General features: G+C 37.0%; 1 protein-coding gene across 3 annotated transcripts; it reads right to left on the bottom strand.

Annotated features, from left to right (window-relative positions):
• Positions 1 to 17,259: 17,259 nt before the first annotated feature.
• LOC110031825 (transcription factor bHLH13-like) lies at positions 17,260 to 20,353 on the bottom strand. Of its 3 annotated transcripts, none has more exons than XM_020735234.1 (3): positions 17,968 to 20,353; positions 17,813 to 17,890; positions 17,261 to 17,700 (listed from the first exon to the last, which is right to left on the bottom strand). In XM_020735234.1, exon 1 carries the CDS (start codon positions 19,781 to 19,783, stop codon positions 18,101 to 18,103), a length of 1,683 nt encoding a protein of 560 aa, XP_020590893.1. In that variant the 5' UTR covers positions 19,784 to 20,353; the 3' UTR covers positions 17,261 to 17,700; positions 17,813 to 17,890; positions 17,968 to 18,100. The 3 variants fall into 3 exon arrangements, with proteins under 3 accessions (XP_020590891.1, XP_020590893.1, XP_020590892.1); XM_020735233.1 differs by having other exon boundaries at positions 17,262 to 17,526; positions 17,649 to 17,700; positions 17,813 to 20,353; XM_020735232.1 differs by having other exon boundaries at positions 17,260 to 17,700; positions 17,813 to 20,353.
• Positions 20,354 to 20,634: the final 281 nt, after the last annotated feature.

Here is a 20,634-nt window from a genome sequence, read left to right on the forward strand (position 1 = left end):
TTTTTATTTTTCTTCAGGATCAAGTTTTTGGTTTTATTGCAAAATAAGGAAATATAAGTGAAAAATACCATCAGAACTATTATTATACTGTGCATAAGCATTAAGTCAGGATCACCTATGAACACATGAGCAACCATATATTGAGGAAGCTTGACGTAACATGTTAATAAAATATGGATTAGCGGTTAAACTATTGTGACATGATACTCAACATGGCAGACGGGGCCAACAAGTGATTGAGAATTAAATAGGATCGGAGATAGGTTTCGTACTTATGCACAAATGAATAACCATATAGTTAAGTAGCCTCAGATAACATGCTCAAAAAACATGGACTGGTGGTAAACTGACACAACATGTACTCGACATGACAGAAATAACCAACCAAAGCAGTTGAGACTATGTTAGACGTATGAAGCGATCCAATAAAGAGAGATGCTTCTCTAAAAGAGTATAGATCTTGGTTGATCGAGGTACATCCACATTCAAAAATCAAAGCACTTCGATAAAACATGGATTGGTGGTAAAACCCATGTGACATGTTACTCGACATGGTAGACATATCCAACCAAAAAAATCAAGATATCAAATAAGGAAAAATGTAGGTATCCTACCTATGCACCAAATGGTACAACAAGTATGTATCCTAAACATGTATATCAAATGGTACAAGAGGTATGTATCCTGACCATACATTAGATGAGAGACCATATGACTGAATAGCTTGAGGTGTAACGCTTAAGATATATGTTGGATACACGAAGGAATAGACAAAGAAAGATGCTTCTTTAAAAGGGCAACAAAATATAATCGAACATCAAAGTACTCTGACCAAACATGCATGGGTTGTAAAACTGATATAACATGTTAATCGATGTGGTGAACATAACCAATCAAGTTGATCGTGATTACAAACAGGACAGGAAGTAGGTATCTTGCCTAAGCATCAAACAAGATGGGAGATATGTATCCTGCTTATATCAAACCGTATAGGATATATGTATCATGACCATGCATAAGATAGGATAAGAGGTATGTATCTCATTTATGTATCAGATGAGCAATTGTATGGCTAGATAGTCTGAGGTAACATGCTCAAAGTATAGTCAGACATCAAAGCACTCTGACAAAACATGGATTAGTGGTAAAACTGATGCAACACGTTACTCAACATGGTGAACAAAACCAACAAAAAGAATTGAGAAAATGGTGGACGCGTGAAGCGATTTAGCAAGAAGAAATGCTTCCCTTAAAGGGTATCGATCTTGGCTGATCGAGGTAACCCACTTGAGCATCCAAAATAAAGTTGGGCATCAATGTGCTTTGACAAAACATGGATCTGTGGTAAAATTGATACATGTTACTCGATGTGGCAGACATAACCAACCAAAACAGTTGAGAATCAATGGGTTTATATAACTGTTCGCATCACTTATTATGTCGTATGTGTAGGTTGTCCATCTGAGCGCTATGATACCTTGCTTCATGAATGCGTTGATTCCTGTAGTGCAAGACATCCATTTGGGATCTTCCAATGCATGTTAAGAATGATGCACATGGTGTTGCTCAGCTAGACTTTGGTCGTCGCTTAGGTGAATGTTGGTCAGCATTTTGCTTGTCGTATGGTTTGGATTGGGCCGACATATCTCATTTGCCACGCCACACATGAAAATAACTTAAATTGGCTCGTCCATCAGTGAATTAGTTAAGATGATCCTGGATGATGAAATAGGCTTTGCGAGCTTGTCCAGAACATTGATTTTAGCATGTGAGGACACCCATATTGCTATGATTGTGAGTAGGGGTTAAAACATGTAAATCTAGGCATTAAAATATAATTAAAAAGCAGAATAATAATAAAAAAAGTTAATAGGAATCAAATCCCTAAATGTCTCACACAAGAATAACTCCCCTTCTTAGGGCAAGCTGTCTCTTGCTCTCACAACCAAAGTCATATCTTCTTCATCTCCCTCTAGGGCGACAACGTAGTCAGCATTGCTTGCCAAACCTCCTCTCGGTCGGAGCTCGCTGCGCAAAGGTATCCACCGCATAGGCCACCTTAATTTCTCGGCCTGAGACACGACATGTTTCTTCCCTCTTCTCAGTTTTGCATGACTCTCAGCCCGAGCTCCCTCTTGCTGACATCTCCTTATTGCCGGCAGCTTCTCCACTGAAGCAACCTCACCGGTATCTTCCTTTCTCTCTTGTGGAGTGATGCCCTAGTTGACCTCGGATTCCGCGTTCGACCTCCCTTCCTACTTCTAACAAAAAAAAAGGAGGCATATAGAAGCAGGAAAACCTAGGTAAAATATTGTTTTAAATCTATTACAAAATACAAATATTTTGATCCATACATGTTAATAAATATGGATCATTTTTTATTTGCAATCATAAGAAAAAATGCATTTCTTTTGTGATTTTGCAAGGCATTAGAAGTGGGCATCTCTTATGATTTGCAAGCACAAAAATAAGGGTAGATCTTTTATTATTTGCAACAAGTGTGGATCTTTTATTGTTTGAAAGCATTTGGAAAAGATGTAATGACTTGTGATCTCTTTTATTATTGATAAACAATGTAGATGACCTCGTTGGATCAAGCCCTCATGCAAAATCTTCTTGATTCACTACGAGATAAATTCTGGCATGCTTCAATGTGTCTAACACCTCTCATGAAGGTACGTGTTGGTCATATTTTTTTATACTATGATATTTATCAAATGTTCATTGCATAACTCCTGCTCTCACTCGTTTACATTGTTGACTGTGAGATACATCAGCGCGTGGATCACACACTGATAGCTCGAAGCAAGTGGTGAGGACATCTTCAACCTTTGAGGTGGTGAGATTCTCCAACTCTTATCTAGCCTTACGTTCGTCTAGGTTTGGTGTAGTGGGATTGGTCACCCCCACGGGGTGAGCGTAGTTGGCTAACACTATTCAACATGACTACACTCCTTTTTTTTTACCGCTGATTTTCTAAAGGTAGACCTAGGTTAGGAATCTCGTGCATAGCCAAGTTTTATTCAAAGCCGAGCGATTTCACATCTGTGAGCCTTAGATCCTTATCTAGTGGGATGGAATCCCAATTTTCCACGGCTTTGGCGCTACCAACCTTCCTTGGAGGGGTTGATTAAGTTTGATCTCGAAGGATGAGAAAAACTATGTAGCTAGCCCATCTTATGAGATCGCACGAGTTCGTAGGAAGGAAAAATTTTTGTAACTAGCCCGCCCTACAAACTGTGGACTCCCCCTATGAGAAATCGCAAGGCAAAGTTTTCTCCACATTCCCGCACCAAAGTCGAAGGCAGCTATGCCACAGATCCAAGAGCGTCAACCCTAGGTAACTATGCAAGGTTGTTAAGACGTGTTTGACATTCTGTCAAATGTGTTGAGTTTCATTGTTGTGCACGGGCTAACTCGTTGCACGTTTGCATGTGGTCATTTGATGCATTTTTGCATGATTTCATGAGCACTTTGGCTCAATCGGCTGCCCCGACACTACTAATCGATTATTTGGGTTTGATTGGCTATCGTGGGATGATAACCCTATTTTTGGGGTTTGATCAATCACTACGTGTTGATCACCCGCTTCGGGTGTGATCGATCATCTCGGTCCGATCACCATACCCTTTGGGTTTTATTAGTTTCCATTGAGATGGATGACCCTAACTCCCATCATGAAACCAGCTAAGCAGTATGTTAAACCTTATGTTGAAGAAATCCATATAAGCATCAATTACCTATTTGTAGAAGCCAATACCTTTGAATTGAGATATGTCATAGCTCAGATGGTTTAAAACAACTAGTTTAAAGAACTTTCTTATGACGGCCCAAACCTTCACTTAGCCAATTTTCTTGAACTATGTGCCACTTTATGGTATAACGATATCCCAACGATGTCGTTAGACTTAGGCTTTTCTCTTTATCTTTAAAGAGCAGAGCTAACATATAACTTAACTCTCTTACCCCATAACCAATCACTACCTGGAATGACATAGCTAAAATATTTTTGGCAGTATACGTTCCACCATTAAAATTGCAAAACTTAAGAATGACATTCCTTATTCACCCAAATTGACGGAGCATCCATTTACGAAACTTGAGAGAGATTCAAGGAATTTCTTAGGAGATGCCCACACCACATTGTACTTGATTGGATCATCATTTAGAACTTTTATAATGGATTGTTAACTTCCCTGAGATCCATGCTAGATGAGCAAGGAGGTTTTAGGGTTTTAAAACATTTAATGAAGCATATAAACTAATAGAGGAAATGACCACAAACAATTTTTAATGGTATGTAGAGAGAGTTACACCACAGAAAGTAGCCAGTATTCGAGAGTCTGATGTGTTAGCTATCTTGGCAATCAAAGTAACTGTGATTTCTAGAAAGTTAGATAATTTGGAGACAAATCCTATGCAAGGATTACCACCCAACGATGGAATCATGAATGTACAATGTAGATCCAAGTAAGTTTGCCTTAAATACTATTAATTCCATAAAAAAACCATGGTCATAATCCATACTCCAACACCTACAACCCAAGCTTAAGAAAACACCCAAATTTTTATTGGAATAATAACAATCGACAATGAGGAAGCACTCAAAACAACCCTATAGGTGGTTGACAGAGCTAAGGAAATTGCCCTTAGAGGAAAGAATACCCACCAGGACTCATCCAAAAAAAAAATCATCTGTCGAGGCGTTAGTTATTCAAATGAACATTAGAACCCCTAAGGCACTACACAATAACAGTGAGGTAAATCCCAAAGAGCAAAATATGGGGCAATACAATATAGTAGAAGTGAGGATTAGAGAAGAAAGAGGAGCAAGCCATAAGAATGAGTGCACCCCTATAGAGTTTTTTTACGGAAAAATTTTCCTCTATCATTTAAAGTGATTAATTTGAAAGACTTCCACCTCCATTTTCTTAAAGATTGCTGAAACCTAACAAAGATCCAAGCAATTTTACCATTCCCTATGCTATAAGAACTTAGTTTTAAGGAAAAAATCTTTGTGACATAGGTGCCAGTATCAGTCTCATGCCTCTGAATATTTTCAAACAACTTGGAAGAGGGGAAATTAAGCTCGCCAATTTGATATTTCAATTAGCGGATCAAAATGTGGCTCATCCTCTAGAAATTGTTGAAAGTATGCCTGTCACATTTGATAGATTCACATTCACTGCTGATTTTGTGATTTTGGATCTAATCAACGATTAAAAGATGCATGTAATTCTTGGAAGACCCTTCTTAACCACTACCAAGGCTATTATTGATGTTAATAAAGAGGAGGTAATTCTGAGAGATAATGATCAAGAAGTCACATTTAATGTTTTATAATCATCTGACATTCCCCAAGGTCTTAAGAATGATCAAAACAAGAAAGTCGAAACGGTGGCTCCGGCAGTAAAAGTCTAATTTATTGAGTTGAATAATTTGAACCTAGAAGAGCAAATGATAATTGATGAATTTTTGAGAAATTTGAATGACTATGATAATACTCTTCCTTTAGGAGAAGTAAAGACTTTAGACCAGGATCAGATAGGAGAACGCCTTAGTCAACATCCTAGAATCATTAATGATTATCTGATTGAAAGGGAGAAGTTATTACAAAATCTTAATCGATGGTTAGAATATGATCAACATTTGTGAGATGGGGCTGAGAGATGACAACACTCGTGAATGATAGAGAAAATCCAAGACAACCTGAATTTGAGATGAGTGATTAGGGATTATTGAATTGGCAATTTAATCATTAGAGACCCAATTTAGGATGATTTCTGAGACTTTGTTTAGCCGAGGATGTAAAATTATGCATTATCTTGAGAGACAACCTAAGTGTTATCATCTTTTTTTTTTTTACTTCTTGCTTGTGCTTTGAAATTTTCATAAAATTTTCATTTAGATTAGTTTAGGAGTTTTGTCTGTTTATGGAATAGTTCATCCTGATAGTGGGGTAGAAGTCAAGAACCCCAACATTTTGGATTTTTTTCCTGATTCGTGCATTATTTCATATTTTACGGCCATGATCTTCTGAGATTCACGAAAATTATGCATGCCTTCACTTTTCCTGCACTTACTAACTTTTGTTTTTATGCTACTTCATGTTATGCATATGTTGGAAAAAAAAGTAGTTTGAGGGGAAAAAAATATGCCTGATTATGAACCTGAAAAAAAAACTCACACGACTCAATAAAAAATTGAATTTAATTTGGCAACTTCTAGTAGGAATTCTAAGTTATTTTAAACTTCTTATCATAGCTTGTAAGAAGAAGATAAAATTCATTTATTAGAAGCTAACTTTAATGGTTTAATAATAATATTTTAGAACTTAACAACTTCAATCCTTACTTAAAAAAATCTAAAGATTGTTAAAAAAGTGTAATTTAAATATCAAGTAGCAAACCAAAATTTTTTTTAAATATATTAAGTTTATTATAAACCAATTTAATGTTGTCTTAATTTTTAAGTGATGTGATAACCTAAATGAGTGGCACTAAAATATCATGGTTAACTTTTATTGTTCATGAAACACTGCTCATTTCGTATTTAAAAGCCTAAAAGAAAAAAAATTACTAACAAGATATAGTAATTTTCAAGAGAAAAAGAAAAAAAAAGAAAAAAAAGAAGAAAATAAAAGAAGAAAAAGTCAAGGAAACAAAATGTCATGAGAAGAAGCTTAAGGTTGGCACAATAAAAATGCAAAAAAAGGGAATCATAGGGTGTTTAAGGGGATTTAAGTAATAAGGATTTCACGATATTTTAATATTCATCCTTTTAAGTTATCATCAAAGAAAAAATTTAAGTAATATTAACTTAGTCATATCCTCTATAATTGGCTTTAAGGATATTCAAAATCACTGAAAGATATTTTAAATAACATTGATTTAAGAATTTATGGGATTTCTTAAAGACAAAGCGAAGGGAATTAAAGAAAGGGTCAAGTTGGATAATTAATCCTAAAATGTCATTTAAACACTTTTAATTCACTTCATTAAACAAATTAAGTAAGTTAGAACCCTACTGGAGTAACTAGTATTTTCATAAGATCCCAATTGAGTTATATGATTATTTGAGGGCAATTAAATATGTAAGTTTGGGGGTATTGACATGCGTCAATTTTACATGATTTTACCTATGATTTTCCTTGCATTTTACATGTTATTTTTACCCATTTACCACTAATTTATACCTGAGAAAGATTTTTCTTGATTTTGTGTTGCTTGCATGTGTTTAATATGAGCGATTTGGAAAGAAAAAATACCAACGAAAAAGAGACCGACGTCGAAGTGACCACGCCTGAAAATGGCGTGACCATGTCACCTGATTGAGATCTGCGGTGTGACTAGACTTGATCTGGCTTGATCACACCATATATAGCAAACATGCGACGTGACTATGTCGTTATCAGATGTGACCATGCCACCTTATTCAACACTCTTGTGTGACAATGTCAGTTTTGGGTGTGACCATGCCAAAGAGCGGGAACACTTTTGAAAAAGAAATTGCTTATCAAATCTATTGTTCTTGCTATAAGAATGATTTTAAGGGCTTCTTGGAGGATATTTTGAAGCAGAGAAGAGTTGGAGGCTATTGGTGACAGGGATTAAGGAGAATTTGAGACTTTCCTTAAGGTCCCCTTCCTCCCATTTTTGAAACTTTAAAGGGTGAGCTTTTTCTCTGTTGTGTGATGTAAGAGATTATTGTATGAGAGGAACGATTGATGCTACTGTGGAGAAGACAAGTTATTATAAGTTTAATATGTTTTTGTTTCTTGTAATGAAACCCTGTATAGTTTTCCTTGCTATGATTTTCTCCATGATACATGACTAATTTTTTCTTTGTGTCTCTCTGATTTAGGGATATTGGATTTAAACATGATTTTTCTGAATGTTTTTCCCTTAGCATCTTCTTTTTGCTTTCATGACTTATGTTTCTTGTTATCCTATGAATGTCATATACTCCTAGTCTAGCCAACTAGGATGTTAAAATATTTTCTGAAACTACGACCTCTAACCGTTGCATAGTGAAAATGAAGAGTTAACCACAGAATTGCGAGACGATTGACATATTTCAATGGAATTCAAAAATCATTCCAGGGATCAAAACTTTTATGCAGAATGTCATGGGGATTGAGGAAGCATCAACTTCATGGATTTTATACTTCTTTTGATCTAAACATATGCATAAGGAGCGATATATCTCTGATTGACAATAATCACGTAGAAAAACCCTTAGGAATGCCACGATCACAACAATCCTTGAATCACAGAGGCACGAGCCTAATCATTTTTGAAGGGATTCACAAGATTTTTTTTTATTTTTTTGTTTTCTATTGCCTGCAATTTACTTTGTTTTTTGTTAGAATCATAAGAATCAAACATTCTTTGCAATTACACCAAACTAGGTTTACTAAATTAGTAAAGTAGAATAGTTTCTGCAGAAATCATTATTAAGAATTTCCTCTTGGGATTGAAACGAGAACTCTTAGACCGCATACTACTTGACACATGCACTTGTGTTGTACGACCAACTCACTTCTCAATAATTTTTTGGTGGGTCATAAGTCATGGTCATTCGGTCAACCAAGCTATGGACATTTGGTTGGTTGGCTGGCTCTTCTAGTCCAATGAGCAATTGGTCCCTTTAAATGAGACTACTATTGTCATGATGGCGTAAGATTATTGCACAGATGACACTTTATCATAACAGGAAAGATGCTAAGGAAATTTATGTTGGTGTTGCATTGGATGCTAATTGTGTTGAAGGGCCTTGAGATGCTTTCTATATTGTCTCATGATGTCATTTGAAGAGCTCAACGATTATTTTTTTGTTGGAGGGATACTCCCCGATCTTTGTCCATACTGTTTGTTGTTTAACAAGTCATGTTCAATTTCTTAGAAAGGCCTTGATGTGACAATTGACTTAAGTTGGACCATCATGGACCACACATGTTTTCCAGGCCATATTATTTTGTTAAGATTCATGCTAACACATTATGGCTTTATATATATATATATATATATATGGGCAAACTATCCCTGTGTAAAAGAAAGGCAAGCTGTGATGGAGGTACAATTCCCACTGAAATCTGTTATGTATTCCTCCCCATGGAAACCAAACAATGAGCTGGACCATTGCCTTCTCTAAGAATATGATGAAATTTCACTCTTTCATTGTTCAAGAATTGCTGAAGTTTATTTAGCCACCTGAGAATATGCCAAGGGGGAGCTTCTTCTTTTTTCAGTATCCTGATACAAGTGTTGGAATCAGATTCCACAATCAGAGGGCTGATTTTACATTGATGAGCAAAATTTATGGCCCAATAGATGGCTATCATCTCAGTTTCCAGTGCATCATAAGCCCAAGTTGGGAAGAATAGTACAGAATACACTTTCCTTGGGAGTTTCTAAAAACTCCCCCAAAATCAGAAGACTCCCTAGTAAAGCTTCCATCAGCATTAACCATCTGCCAACTAGAGGGAGGGGGTCCAAAGAACCAAAGATGGCTTGCAAATCTGCTTAAATTTCTCATCAGGGACCCAATTATAAAATAAATTGGGGAATCACTGGTATTTAATGATTTTCTGTATATAGGAAGTACAATTGAGCACCACTGACTTACCAAAGGTTTGATATTGTCAAACTTGGCTTGATTTCTACACATCCAGATGAACCAAGCAACTATATAAGGAATGATTATCAAGTTAGCTTCCTGCTAGTCCTTCCAGCAGCACAGGAATTTATCCCAGCTGACTTTAAGAGTATCAATGTTAAGCTGATTTAACAGATCAGACCAAATCCTTTAAGAAAAAACACAAGAGAAAAATAAGTGGTCTAAACTCTCTTCTTCAACATACATAGGTAGCAGCAAGAGGGCCCCCTTACTCCTTTCATTTTAAGGACATCATCAATTGGAAGTAAAGATTGCCATAATCTCTAGCAGAAAAATGACATAGAGGGTGTTAACCACTTACCCCAAATTGTTTTCGCCCACAAGACTGGTAATCACTTGTAGAATTTCTGAAAGATATATGCAAACAATTTTTGTGAGGGAGCTTGTTTAGTAATGATTATGTCTTTTTGCTCAAGACAAATGGAGGTATTCTTTACCCATTGCATCTGTTCATCATTTAAAATGGTATTTAGAATATTGTGATTCCATTGATTATCAGACCAATACTCCCTTACCTTTGTTAGATAATTGGGGTTGGTGGTGGAACAAGACAGCTTCTCCTCATTCCAAGTCCATTTATCTAACCAAAAATTGATTTGCCCTTCTCCTAGTTCCCATATAAACATGTCTTCAGTTTGAGTTGTGACATCCAGTAATTTAGTCTAGAGCCTGGAATCCCCAAGTTTTTTAATAGCCCGATTAGGATGAATAGATCTGCAGTACTTCCCTTTCATATAAAGTGCCCATAGACTGTCTTGGGCCCTAAATTTAATCCAATGTGCATAGATTTATGAAGCTTAGTTGCTGGAAATCTTTAAAACCCAAACCACCAGAATGAAGGGGCTTACAAAGCTTTTGCCATGATAGCCAATGAAATTGTTTCTTCTGTCCAGCCCATAAGAATTTATTAATTTCTACCTAACAGAACTTCAGTTCCTTTCTTCATTGTGAATATTTGAAGGGTATATGAGGGAATGGCAGTCAAGATACCTTTAAAGAGAGTGATTCTTCCTCCATTAAAGAGCAAGGAATTGGTCCAACATTGAAGCTAATTTTTGATATGGTCAATAACATCATTAAATTGAGTTTGCTTGGTTCTACCTTTAATTAACTGAACTCCATTATAATTGATTGGTAAAGAGGTCAGGCTAAAACTAGTGTACTGGAAAATCCATTGCTTTATCTGTGGAATTATGTGTGAGCTAGTAAAAATTTGACATTTCTGTTTCTTAAGGTCCATACTTGAAGTCTGTTGGAAATGTTTGAGTCCTTGGTACAGAGTGTTCACAGTAGTCTTTGTAGCCTTGGAGAAAATAATAACATCATCTACATAAGACAGGTGACTCACACCAATATTAGATCTGTGCTAATAGGCCAAATAGGGAGAAGAAACAAACATGTGGTTTAGAAGCCTTCATAGATAATCCATAGCCAGAATAAAGATTGTGGGGGTCAAGGGGTCTCCTTCTTTGATTCCCCTGGAAGCAGTGAAGAATCCATGGCTCTTCCCATTGATTAAAATAGATTTGTTATTGCATTTGAGCCATTTTCTGACTAGATTGATGAAATCCCTAGAGAAACCCCTAGCAGCCAGAGTTTTCAAAATGTAAGTCCCAGTTAATGGTATCATAGGCCTTTTTTATGTGCAATTTGAAAATAATATTACTGCCTCTACATTTTCTATCCATATCTAACAAGAGTTCCTGAGCCAACAAAATATTTTCAGTGATATTCCTTCCTTCAACAAAAGCCACCTGATTGTTACTGATGAGTTGTTGAAGATGGGGTTGGAGACTATTGACAATAATCTTGTTGATTACTTTAGATGTCACATTGGTTAGACTGATATGTCTAAAATCTGTCCAGCCTTTCCTGATTTGATTCTTGAGAATCAAAGTGATAGTGGAAGCAGTGAAATATCTTGGGGGATCCATCCCTTTGATGAAGTTTTGTACAATAGCTATAAAATCACCACTGATAATTGGCCAAGAAATCTTATAGAAATTAGCAGTAAAACCATCAGGACAAGACACCTTTTGGTCATCAATAGAATCCAGAGCTGTCTTAATTTCCCCTTCTAAAGGAATATTTGTCAGTTCCAACCTTTGGACTTACTCCTGACAGTCAGACAAGAGCTCAGTATTAATCTGGGATCTGGAAAATGGCTGATCATTGAAAAGTTTATGAAAATAGTTGACAACATCTTGGGCAATAGCATCAGCATCAGATAAACAATCACCAGTAGAATCATTGATTGATAAAATCATATTGCATTTTCTTTTGAAAATTTTCTTTTGAAATTAATACATGATTAATACATGCATGATAAAAGCTGGAGTTTCTATCCCCTCAATAAATTTAGTACCAACAGCCTTTTGTTTCAAAAAGTTTTCAAAATAATTGATATGCATAAGAAGTTCTTCATTAGCTTTGTGTAAATAAACTTCAGAGTTTACTCCCCTTTGAAACCCTTTTTCCATATTTAGAACCTTACTCTAAGCTGCAGCCAAATTTTCATGAATATTTCCAAAGGTATTCCAATTCCACTTCTGCAGATGAGCAGCCACTTTCTTTGAAGGTGCCACAGATTGATCCAGGGATTAACAGCACCATCAGAGCTCCACACCTTTGCAATCTCCCCAAGAAACTCAGGATGAAGAGACCACGTATTCTAAAATCTGAAAGGAGGGCTTTTGGGACATTCATCATTTTGAATAGAACAAATAAAAGACATGCGGTCAGAGCCAACCATGGCAAGATGAGAAATAATAGTGAAAGAGAAAGTCTGAAGCCACATAGAATTCCCAAACATTCTATCCAACCTTTCCCACATTGAACCCCTCCTCCAAGTGCACTTTGGACCTTGGTAACCCAAATCAAATAAGGCAGCATTAGTTAGAAAATCATTAAATCTATTCATGGCCGATAATAAAGGGGGTCTACCACCTCTTCTCTCAACAGGAGAGGTAGCACAATTAAAATCCCCTCCAAAATCTAGAAGGAGTTAACATACTGACCAATTTGTATTAAATCAGACCATAAAGTAGTCTGATTATTTATTGTTTACAGTGCTTCTAGCATAGATAAAAGTGGCATATCCAACTTGAACTCCAATAGAGAATTGAATATGGATGAATTGAGAGTGATTTTGTAGTACAGACCCTTGAATTTCAGCTCTAGCAAAGTTCCAAATCTGGTTATTAGAATTAGCAAAATGTGTGAATTTAGGAATTTTTTTGAGAATTTTATGGGAATGCTTTGTGACCATAGGTTCCAAAATAGCAAAACACCAAACTTTATGAATTCTAACAAGTTTTCTAAAATTCTAACAAGTTGTATTAATCTCTTAAGAGAAGAGGGGTGAGCAATACACCTAATATTCCAACATAAGAGCATAATCATTGTGAAAAGGTTCTCCCCTTCCCCCTAGTCCTAGGATGGTGTTCCACATGAACAATGGAAGGCCTATCCAAAGGCTGTTTAACTTCCAACCTGCTTTTCATTTTCCTATTGCTTTTCTGATCCTGCAATTCATCAGTTAACACATCTGTTAGAATGTTGAGTGTAGGATCATCAATCTTATGTGGATTAATATCCAATAGGCTGTCAGCTGGTATATTCTCCATCAAATTTTTTTCAGTAGAAATGTCATTTACATTATTTTCCATCTGAGCTACAACTGTAATATTAGGCAGGTCCATCATCATGTGAGTGGCATTAGATTCTGATTCTAAAGCTACATCACCAGACCATTTTGCCCCTTCTTGTTCTGCTGCCTCTAATTGCCTAGAAGCAGCAGCCTTGTCCATTGAGGTCTTCTTTTTAAAAGGAGGATGAAGTCTATAGCACTTCTCCAAGTTATGTCCAAACATTCTACAATGATGACAATAGACATTTTTTTGCTCCACCACAATCATCTGCCAAAAACCTTCATCTTCAGTTCCAATCCAAACCCTCTCAATATCTGGGAGTGTTATATCCCTTTCAACAAGGACTCTAGCTCCTGCAGTCCTGCCATATTATAAGTTGGAGCATCAACTTTCAGAGGGCATCCAAGTACTCTACTGATGATAAAGAGCACATTTTAGTGGAAGTACTGTATGGGGAGATTGGGGAATTTAAACCACATAGGAACAATTGGGGGTTCCTTATTAGGATCTAACCAGGTGTCCACTTCATCAATTTCTTATGGACTCCATTAATAATCAAGGCCTGTTTAGCAAATACTCTAGCATAATCTTCCTCAGTGAATAAAGTAATTAACAAATGCATGCCATCTAATAAACACTTTTAACATTAAATAAAGAAATTTTTTTATTTCATTCCTAATTATGCTAACCCTTGATTTTATAAAAATGTGTTTATTAATGATCATTTAAACGACTCAATGCACATACAAATCCAGATCATGCAAGTCAAAAAATGAGCCACAGTTTTCTCAGGAATTAAATTTCTCAGGCGCCCAATGGGCTCCTCGCGACCATCAATGCATCGGCCACGCTATTGGATTTCATATTTACGAGAAGTGTTTATATTATTTTATATCACAAGATAGATCGCAATATCAGATGCCTTATTAAAGCATTTTTGCAATACAAACTATTTAATAACATACCAAAAAATAAATAAAAACAAAGAAGAAAAATCGTACACACACAAAAAAGAAAAGCCAAAAAAGAAAGAAAAGAAATGCATAAATTTGCTCAAAATAACCTAACAAATAATCGCAACATTTGGTGGCTCAAGAAAACTAGCACGTACTGTATTACTGCATGAAAATCGTGCATAGAACGGTCAATACGAATTTCATTCAATGAAGCAACATACAAAACAAATGTGGATTTTTCAAGACGACAATTCCCGGCATGAGTTTTAATTAGTTGCAAACTGCAAAATCGCACTGGCAAGTTCAGAATTACAACTTTGCTATGAAGAATTTTCGCGCTATGCCGCCTAGGCGATAATCTTTTTGGGGCTTTCACACACATACCACATAATTCTTATGAAATTACATGTTTAACACCAAAACATTCACATTTACAAGTATAACACTCAATTCTTTAACTTCGTGTAAAAAATACCACAATTACTATCTTTTCCAAAGTAAAATACGGCTTTTAATGCATAGGTTTACAACACAAAAGTGTTATAAATGTAAACATTGGGTGTTTGATATGTAAATATCTAAGAATTGTGTGGTGTGTATATAAATTTCCCAAATCTTTAAGGACATCAAGCCTCTCACACATCAGCAGTGGGAAGAATTTTACAATATATCGGATCCACCGTTATTTATAGAGCAAGGCATACAACAGAGCTTATTGCAACTGCTCTTAACCTTCAACTTCTAACCAATGCACCTTGGTTATCATCAACTATTTCTCCTCTCCCAATATGTATTCTCTAACCACATACCAATAATATTAATGGTTCCCTCTTTCCCAGTTCTAGAAAAAAGTATTGGGAAATTTGCATACTTGGCACACAATTCTAATGTATTTACATATTTCACACCTAAACTTTTATATTTACATACATATCACTTTGGTGCTCTAAACCTACACATTAAAAATGTATATTTCACTTTTAAAATAGGGTAATAGTGCTATTCTTTATGTGATATTAAAGATTTGAGATTTGTGTGCAAGTAAATATGAAAGTTTAGGTGTGAGATATGTAAATATATATGAATTCTGTCCTATGTATGTAAATGCCCAAGAAGTATCATTATATATAATACTAAATCTCTCTCTTAGAAGTTTTATGTATCCCACAATTTCCCATAAATCTATTGTCTATGCACTACCTTACTTAAAGTCAAAGCTGTTCTATAACTAGTTATCCCTCTGGTGCCCCATGAAAATTAATCATCTCCTAGGCTGAGAACAATTTCACAGCTTAAGATTTAAATATACAGAGGAGAAAAAAAAAGTTCATGATACTCTATAAGAAGGGCAGCAACAACAAAACATCAAGTAAGACTATCAAAAACACAAAAATCAAAGTGGTTTGACGTGTGTCCATTATAAATTAATTTCTTAAATAAGGTGAGGGATAGGTGTAGAAGGATCTTTTCTTATTCCTTCTTTAAGCTCCAGGGTACAATGAAATATTTAATTCAAGCATTAAATAATATTTAGATTGAAGATTCCAATCCTGGGAGAGTCGGTTGTTTCCATATATAATGGAACTTACCTTGGGAGTTATTCCATCGTGCACTGAAAGGCAACGAAAAGATCTAATGCTACACCAATACTGGGAGACCCAATTGGAGTCTTAACAACCATATGTTTTATCAATCATGCCCCCCTTCACATTAATCAATAATCTTTTAATCATCTCACTATCCTACCCAAAATACATTCCCTCTTACACCGTTCATATTATGTTACTTTTCATAAGATGACCTTTTCTTTTTTTTTTCTCCTACATATTATGTTACTTTTAATAAAATGACTTCTTTTTTTTTTTGCTCCTCTTTCTCTGGGATACCTTCATGGCCTTCCTCTTCCTCCAGATACTTTTATACCTACTAAGTATTCAAAAGTTTACTCACGATGATCACAATGTCCTTCCACATAAACACTTGCATTAACCTTATTGGATTCAACCATGCATCTTCCTATTAATGAGTTCTTTGGTCTATATTTACCACCTGCCATTGTTCTCCACCAAGTTTTTCATGTCATTTTATTATTTTTCTTTTTCATTCGTACAATTGTGTGGTCTCTATTATCTACAAATATTCTCAAGTCATATCAAGAAGCACTGTAGAAATCTCCTTCCACAGAAACAAATGCATACACGAAGTAACCTCCTACTAATGAGTTCTTAGATCTATATTTACCAACCACCTTATGAAAAGGTAACCAAAAAAGTATTGACTCCACAAACTTTTCATGTTATTTGATTATTTACGTATGCACGTACCTACTATGTATGTATGTCTGCATGCTGAGATTGAACTTACCTTGAGAATTAATCCATCGAGCTTTAAATGCATACGAAAATACCTAATGCCATGTAATAATTGAAGTGAGTTGATTACTATTTGATTTTCAATTTACACAGCCTAAAATTCTGTGAAGTGACAACTCTGTTTCCATCTACATTACCAAAAACCATGAACTTTATGAAAGAATTAAATATACTAAGAATGATTATGATTTATTTGGGATATTATTTTTTTAAAGAAAACTATTACTAATGTCTCTAATAAAAAGAATATGATTGATATTCTTGCAAAGGTCCTGGATCCTACAGCTTTCTCACAGCAACGAAATGAGTAGCAGCAAACTGACATACATGCACCAATTAGAGGGTTAGCGTAAAGAAACATCAAATAAAGAAAATAATGTATGCTTAACACGCAGTTTATATATATTTGATCATGTACCGTAGACATTCTACCAATTCTTCTTATAAACAGATGGGTCATTAAGCGAATAAAACAACATAAAAAAAGCCCCTCAAATATTAAAACAATGGCGTAAGTAGATACCACTAATAGTCGATAGTAGTGAAAAACAATAGAAAAAAGGATGAGATTTTCTTTGGACAAACAATTTATGCAGTATGCTATGTCATGTAGTATGCCCCATTTATTCTGGTTAGCATGGTTTGACACAGCAAACAGTACAAGAAGATTTATGATATACAATCAGAAGATTTGTTAAATTGCTCTGTTCTATAAAATTTCCAGTATACAATTTGACTGTCGCAATCATTTCCATTAATGAAAATAAAGTTTCTTTATCTTGTTGACGGCTCCACCAAAGTACTATCCTCAAACTTTAATGGAATGCTTAGTTATAGGATTAAATTGATCACTGTACTTCGTATTTCCAACTGAAGAGAGGAAACAGTTTTAAACAACACAAAGCAATGTGACTACTAAAGTGGAAAAGACAACGAAATTGAAATTTACAAAGATGGAAATGATTGCAGCTTGATAAAATTTTACGTGATACCTCAAAATCCTCCATGACAGCCCAGATCGAAGATAAAATTTGTACATAGCTTCTGCAACAAATAGGAACACACAACGCTTAAATGAGAACACTAAAGAAATTTTCTATATAAAAAAGAACCTAGGAATAATAAGCTTTTCTTAATCTCAGGGAGAGTTATATACCCACAAATTGGGAATGAGAACTAATACACACGAAAACCCGTTCTGTGCTCGAAATTGATGAGTTATGGCAGTTCTATACTGCATTCGATCAAAAATAATTAGCTAAATGACAAAACGTTTATATCACTGAAACAATTACACTCTAAAACTCTTACGGATTAGTGTTGCCATCCATGGTCACACCATGAATTCTAAATAAAATAATATAGACACAGAACATCAATATGAACTATCAACTCCTTCTATTCTATAGTTGTAACTAGGCCATAAAGAGGATCAATTATACAGTCAAGATAAGCTCATTTCTTGAGAAATAGCCCTCATCAGCTCCTCCTTCATCATCTGCTCAGCACCTGCTGGAGATTTCAGAACAAATGTGTGCAAGATTGTGTCATCATCCACAGCAGACACCTTGGACTCCAAGACACTAACACGAGTCTCCTTCAATGCTTGAAAGATTCTGGAAACAGGGTGAGCTTCAATTGGGCAACTAACACTTAAAATTACCTCTTCATGTGAGGTTTGCACATCAACATCAGGAGTCCAGTTCTTACGATCAATCAAACATGGATCCTTTTCAGAATCAATCTCCTTGACCTTCTTCTGGAGTTCTGTGATGTAGGCAATGGCATCACCTAGCAATGAAGCTTTATCCATTTTGGAGATGTTTGGCACTACAGCCCTTAGTGCATAGAACCTCTGATTCAGCTTTTCCCTCCGCTGCCGCTCAGCCTCAACATGGTTGAGAGGCTCCTCCCTTCCATTTGCTGGCTTCCTGCCTCTCTTCCTTGGCCTCCGTTCATCAATTATAGAGGGCTTTTCTTCCTTACAAGAAGCCTCTGCATCAGAAAGTTCTGCATCCAATACACCAAGCCGGGCAACAACAGAGCCACCAACAGCAGAGAAATCAATCTGCTTTGTGGGTGGGGGTGGAGGTGGCGGTTTCTGTGGCTGGAATTGTAGCCGGCGTTCATCTTTTGTTCCGTTGTGCTGATCTGAACCTCCCACGATAATAGCTCCGCTGCCTAATTTGTGTTGAGGTGAACCAAAGCATCGCCCTTGAGTCCAACTCAGACACTTTCTGTAGGTTGCAAGGCCATTGTTGCTCTGATGAATCTCCAATTGTCTATCCTCAATCTTTCCAGTGGAAAATTCCAGTCGCCCAATATTCAAGTCCTTCCCAAATATCATGGGCGACTGTTCCGATCTCCCCAAGAATCCAAAATGGGAATTTTGGACCTTTTCAACCTTTTTCTCCCCTCCATGAGAAGTAGATCCCTGGGAGAACAAAGATCTTATCATCTGCAACCCTTCGAAGCTCTCCTTGATAGCATTCACAGAACCTAATTCTAGAACACCAGTATCAAACGGCACAAGAACGATGGTCTGGAATCCAGCCGCCGTCGCCAGAAATGCCCTAACGCAGTAATTATTTGCCGATGCCCATAAGTGGTTGCCTGAAAGCAGCACGCGGCCAGGTGCACCCTCTCCTCGGGGAAACGCGAAGTACATGGAAGCAAGAAAAAACATCTCAGCATCGGTAACTCGGTCAAGCCCAAGAGCATAATTCTCATCATCGGAGCCTCCGTAAACCAGATGGAGTTTCTGCAACACGCGCTTCATCATGTTCTGGTGTGCCGCTTGGCCGGCGGCTGGCAAGGCTTCGTGCGCCACCTCGCCTTCGCGGGGCTCACGGAGATGCCCGTCCCCCCAGCCGAGGACGACGTCCCCAGATTTTGACCGCGAGATCTGCCAGAAAATGGCGAAGGACCAAACGGCGCCACTGGGACCCTCGACGAGGTCGACGAGCTTGTTTTGGAGATTGGCTTCGCCGCCGACCGTAGTGATGAGGCCGTCGGAAGACAGGTGGCTTTTGGTGAGGTAATCGAAGGCTTGAATGCCCAGAACGGCGATTGCCATCGCGCGATCGTCTTCCGACCAAAATTCCCTTCCGACCATATCCTTCTTCATCTCTTCCGCTTCCCGAAAACGAACTCACCTTTCAGAACAGAAAGCAAACTGATTTGCAACTAAAGCCCTCGACGAAACCAAGGGTCCTCTCCCTCTAAAGGCCTCTCCGCTCGTCACGAGACAGCAACTCCCATTTTGCGTAGACTAACGAATCAACCCCCCCAAAAACCGGCTAAGGGGCTTTAATTGGTAAAAACCTTTTTCAGATCTAAATACCCCAAACAGGGAGAGTCCGAGTCACAGAGATCAAAGAAAGCTGAAACCCTTGTGAGTGAAATGAAGGGGATGGAGGGCTCCGCTTCCTCGTCCACTTCCTATTTTTCTCCAAGCAATAAATCAACTTAGGGTTAGCTTATGTCACTGGCTTTACTTTGCGAACCTAAACGCTTTTTGGAGGGCCTTGTCGGCGAACCGACGACGGCGGTTAGAGAAGGCGTGGTTGGCCAAGCCGGATCGATCGCTTCTCCGTCGGGCTGGATAAATTGACGGGAGGGGGGCTGGAATGGGTGACGTGAACGCACACGTGGCGGAGATCGAACGGTGATCGTGGTTCGAGGAAGTTTTCTAGTACGAAACGGGTACTGTCCGGGCACTTCGGGGACGCTTCGGCGTGGACCCTAGACTCGTGGATCAAAGTAACCTTTAATAGCATCTGATTTAGGAGCACGGTCAATTTGTTTTGCACGAGTTTTAAGGAGGCGAGCTTTTGCTTTTGTTTGAGTGAATTCTAAATATAGATTTCGTAAATATATTTTGAGATGGAGGATTTTGTATTGCTGATGAGTGCATGTAACTTAGTAAAAATCTCGTATCACAGCGAAATAATAAAAGAGAGAGATGAACTCGAGTTA

The sequence above is a fragment of the Phalaenopsis equestris genome, unplaced genomic scaffold (assembly GCF_001263595.1).
Source record: "Phalaenopsis equestris unplaced genomic scaffold, ASM126359v1 Scaffold000847, whole genome shotgun sequence".
NCBI lineage: Eukaryota > Viridiplantae > Streptophyta > Magnoliopsida > Asparagales > Orchidaceae > Phalaenopsis > Phalaenopsis equestris.

Coding starts and splice junctions, on each gene's coding strand:
- LOC110031825 (XM_020735232.1), bottom strand. CDS start 19,783: ATGAAGAAGGATATGGTCGGAAGGGAATTTTGGTCGGAAGACGATCGC.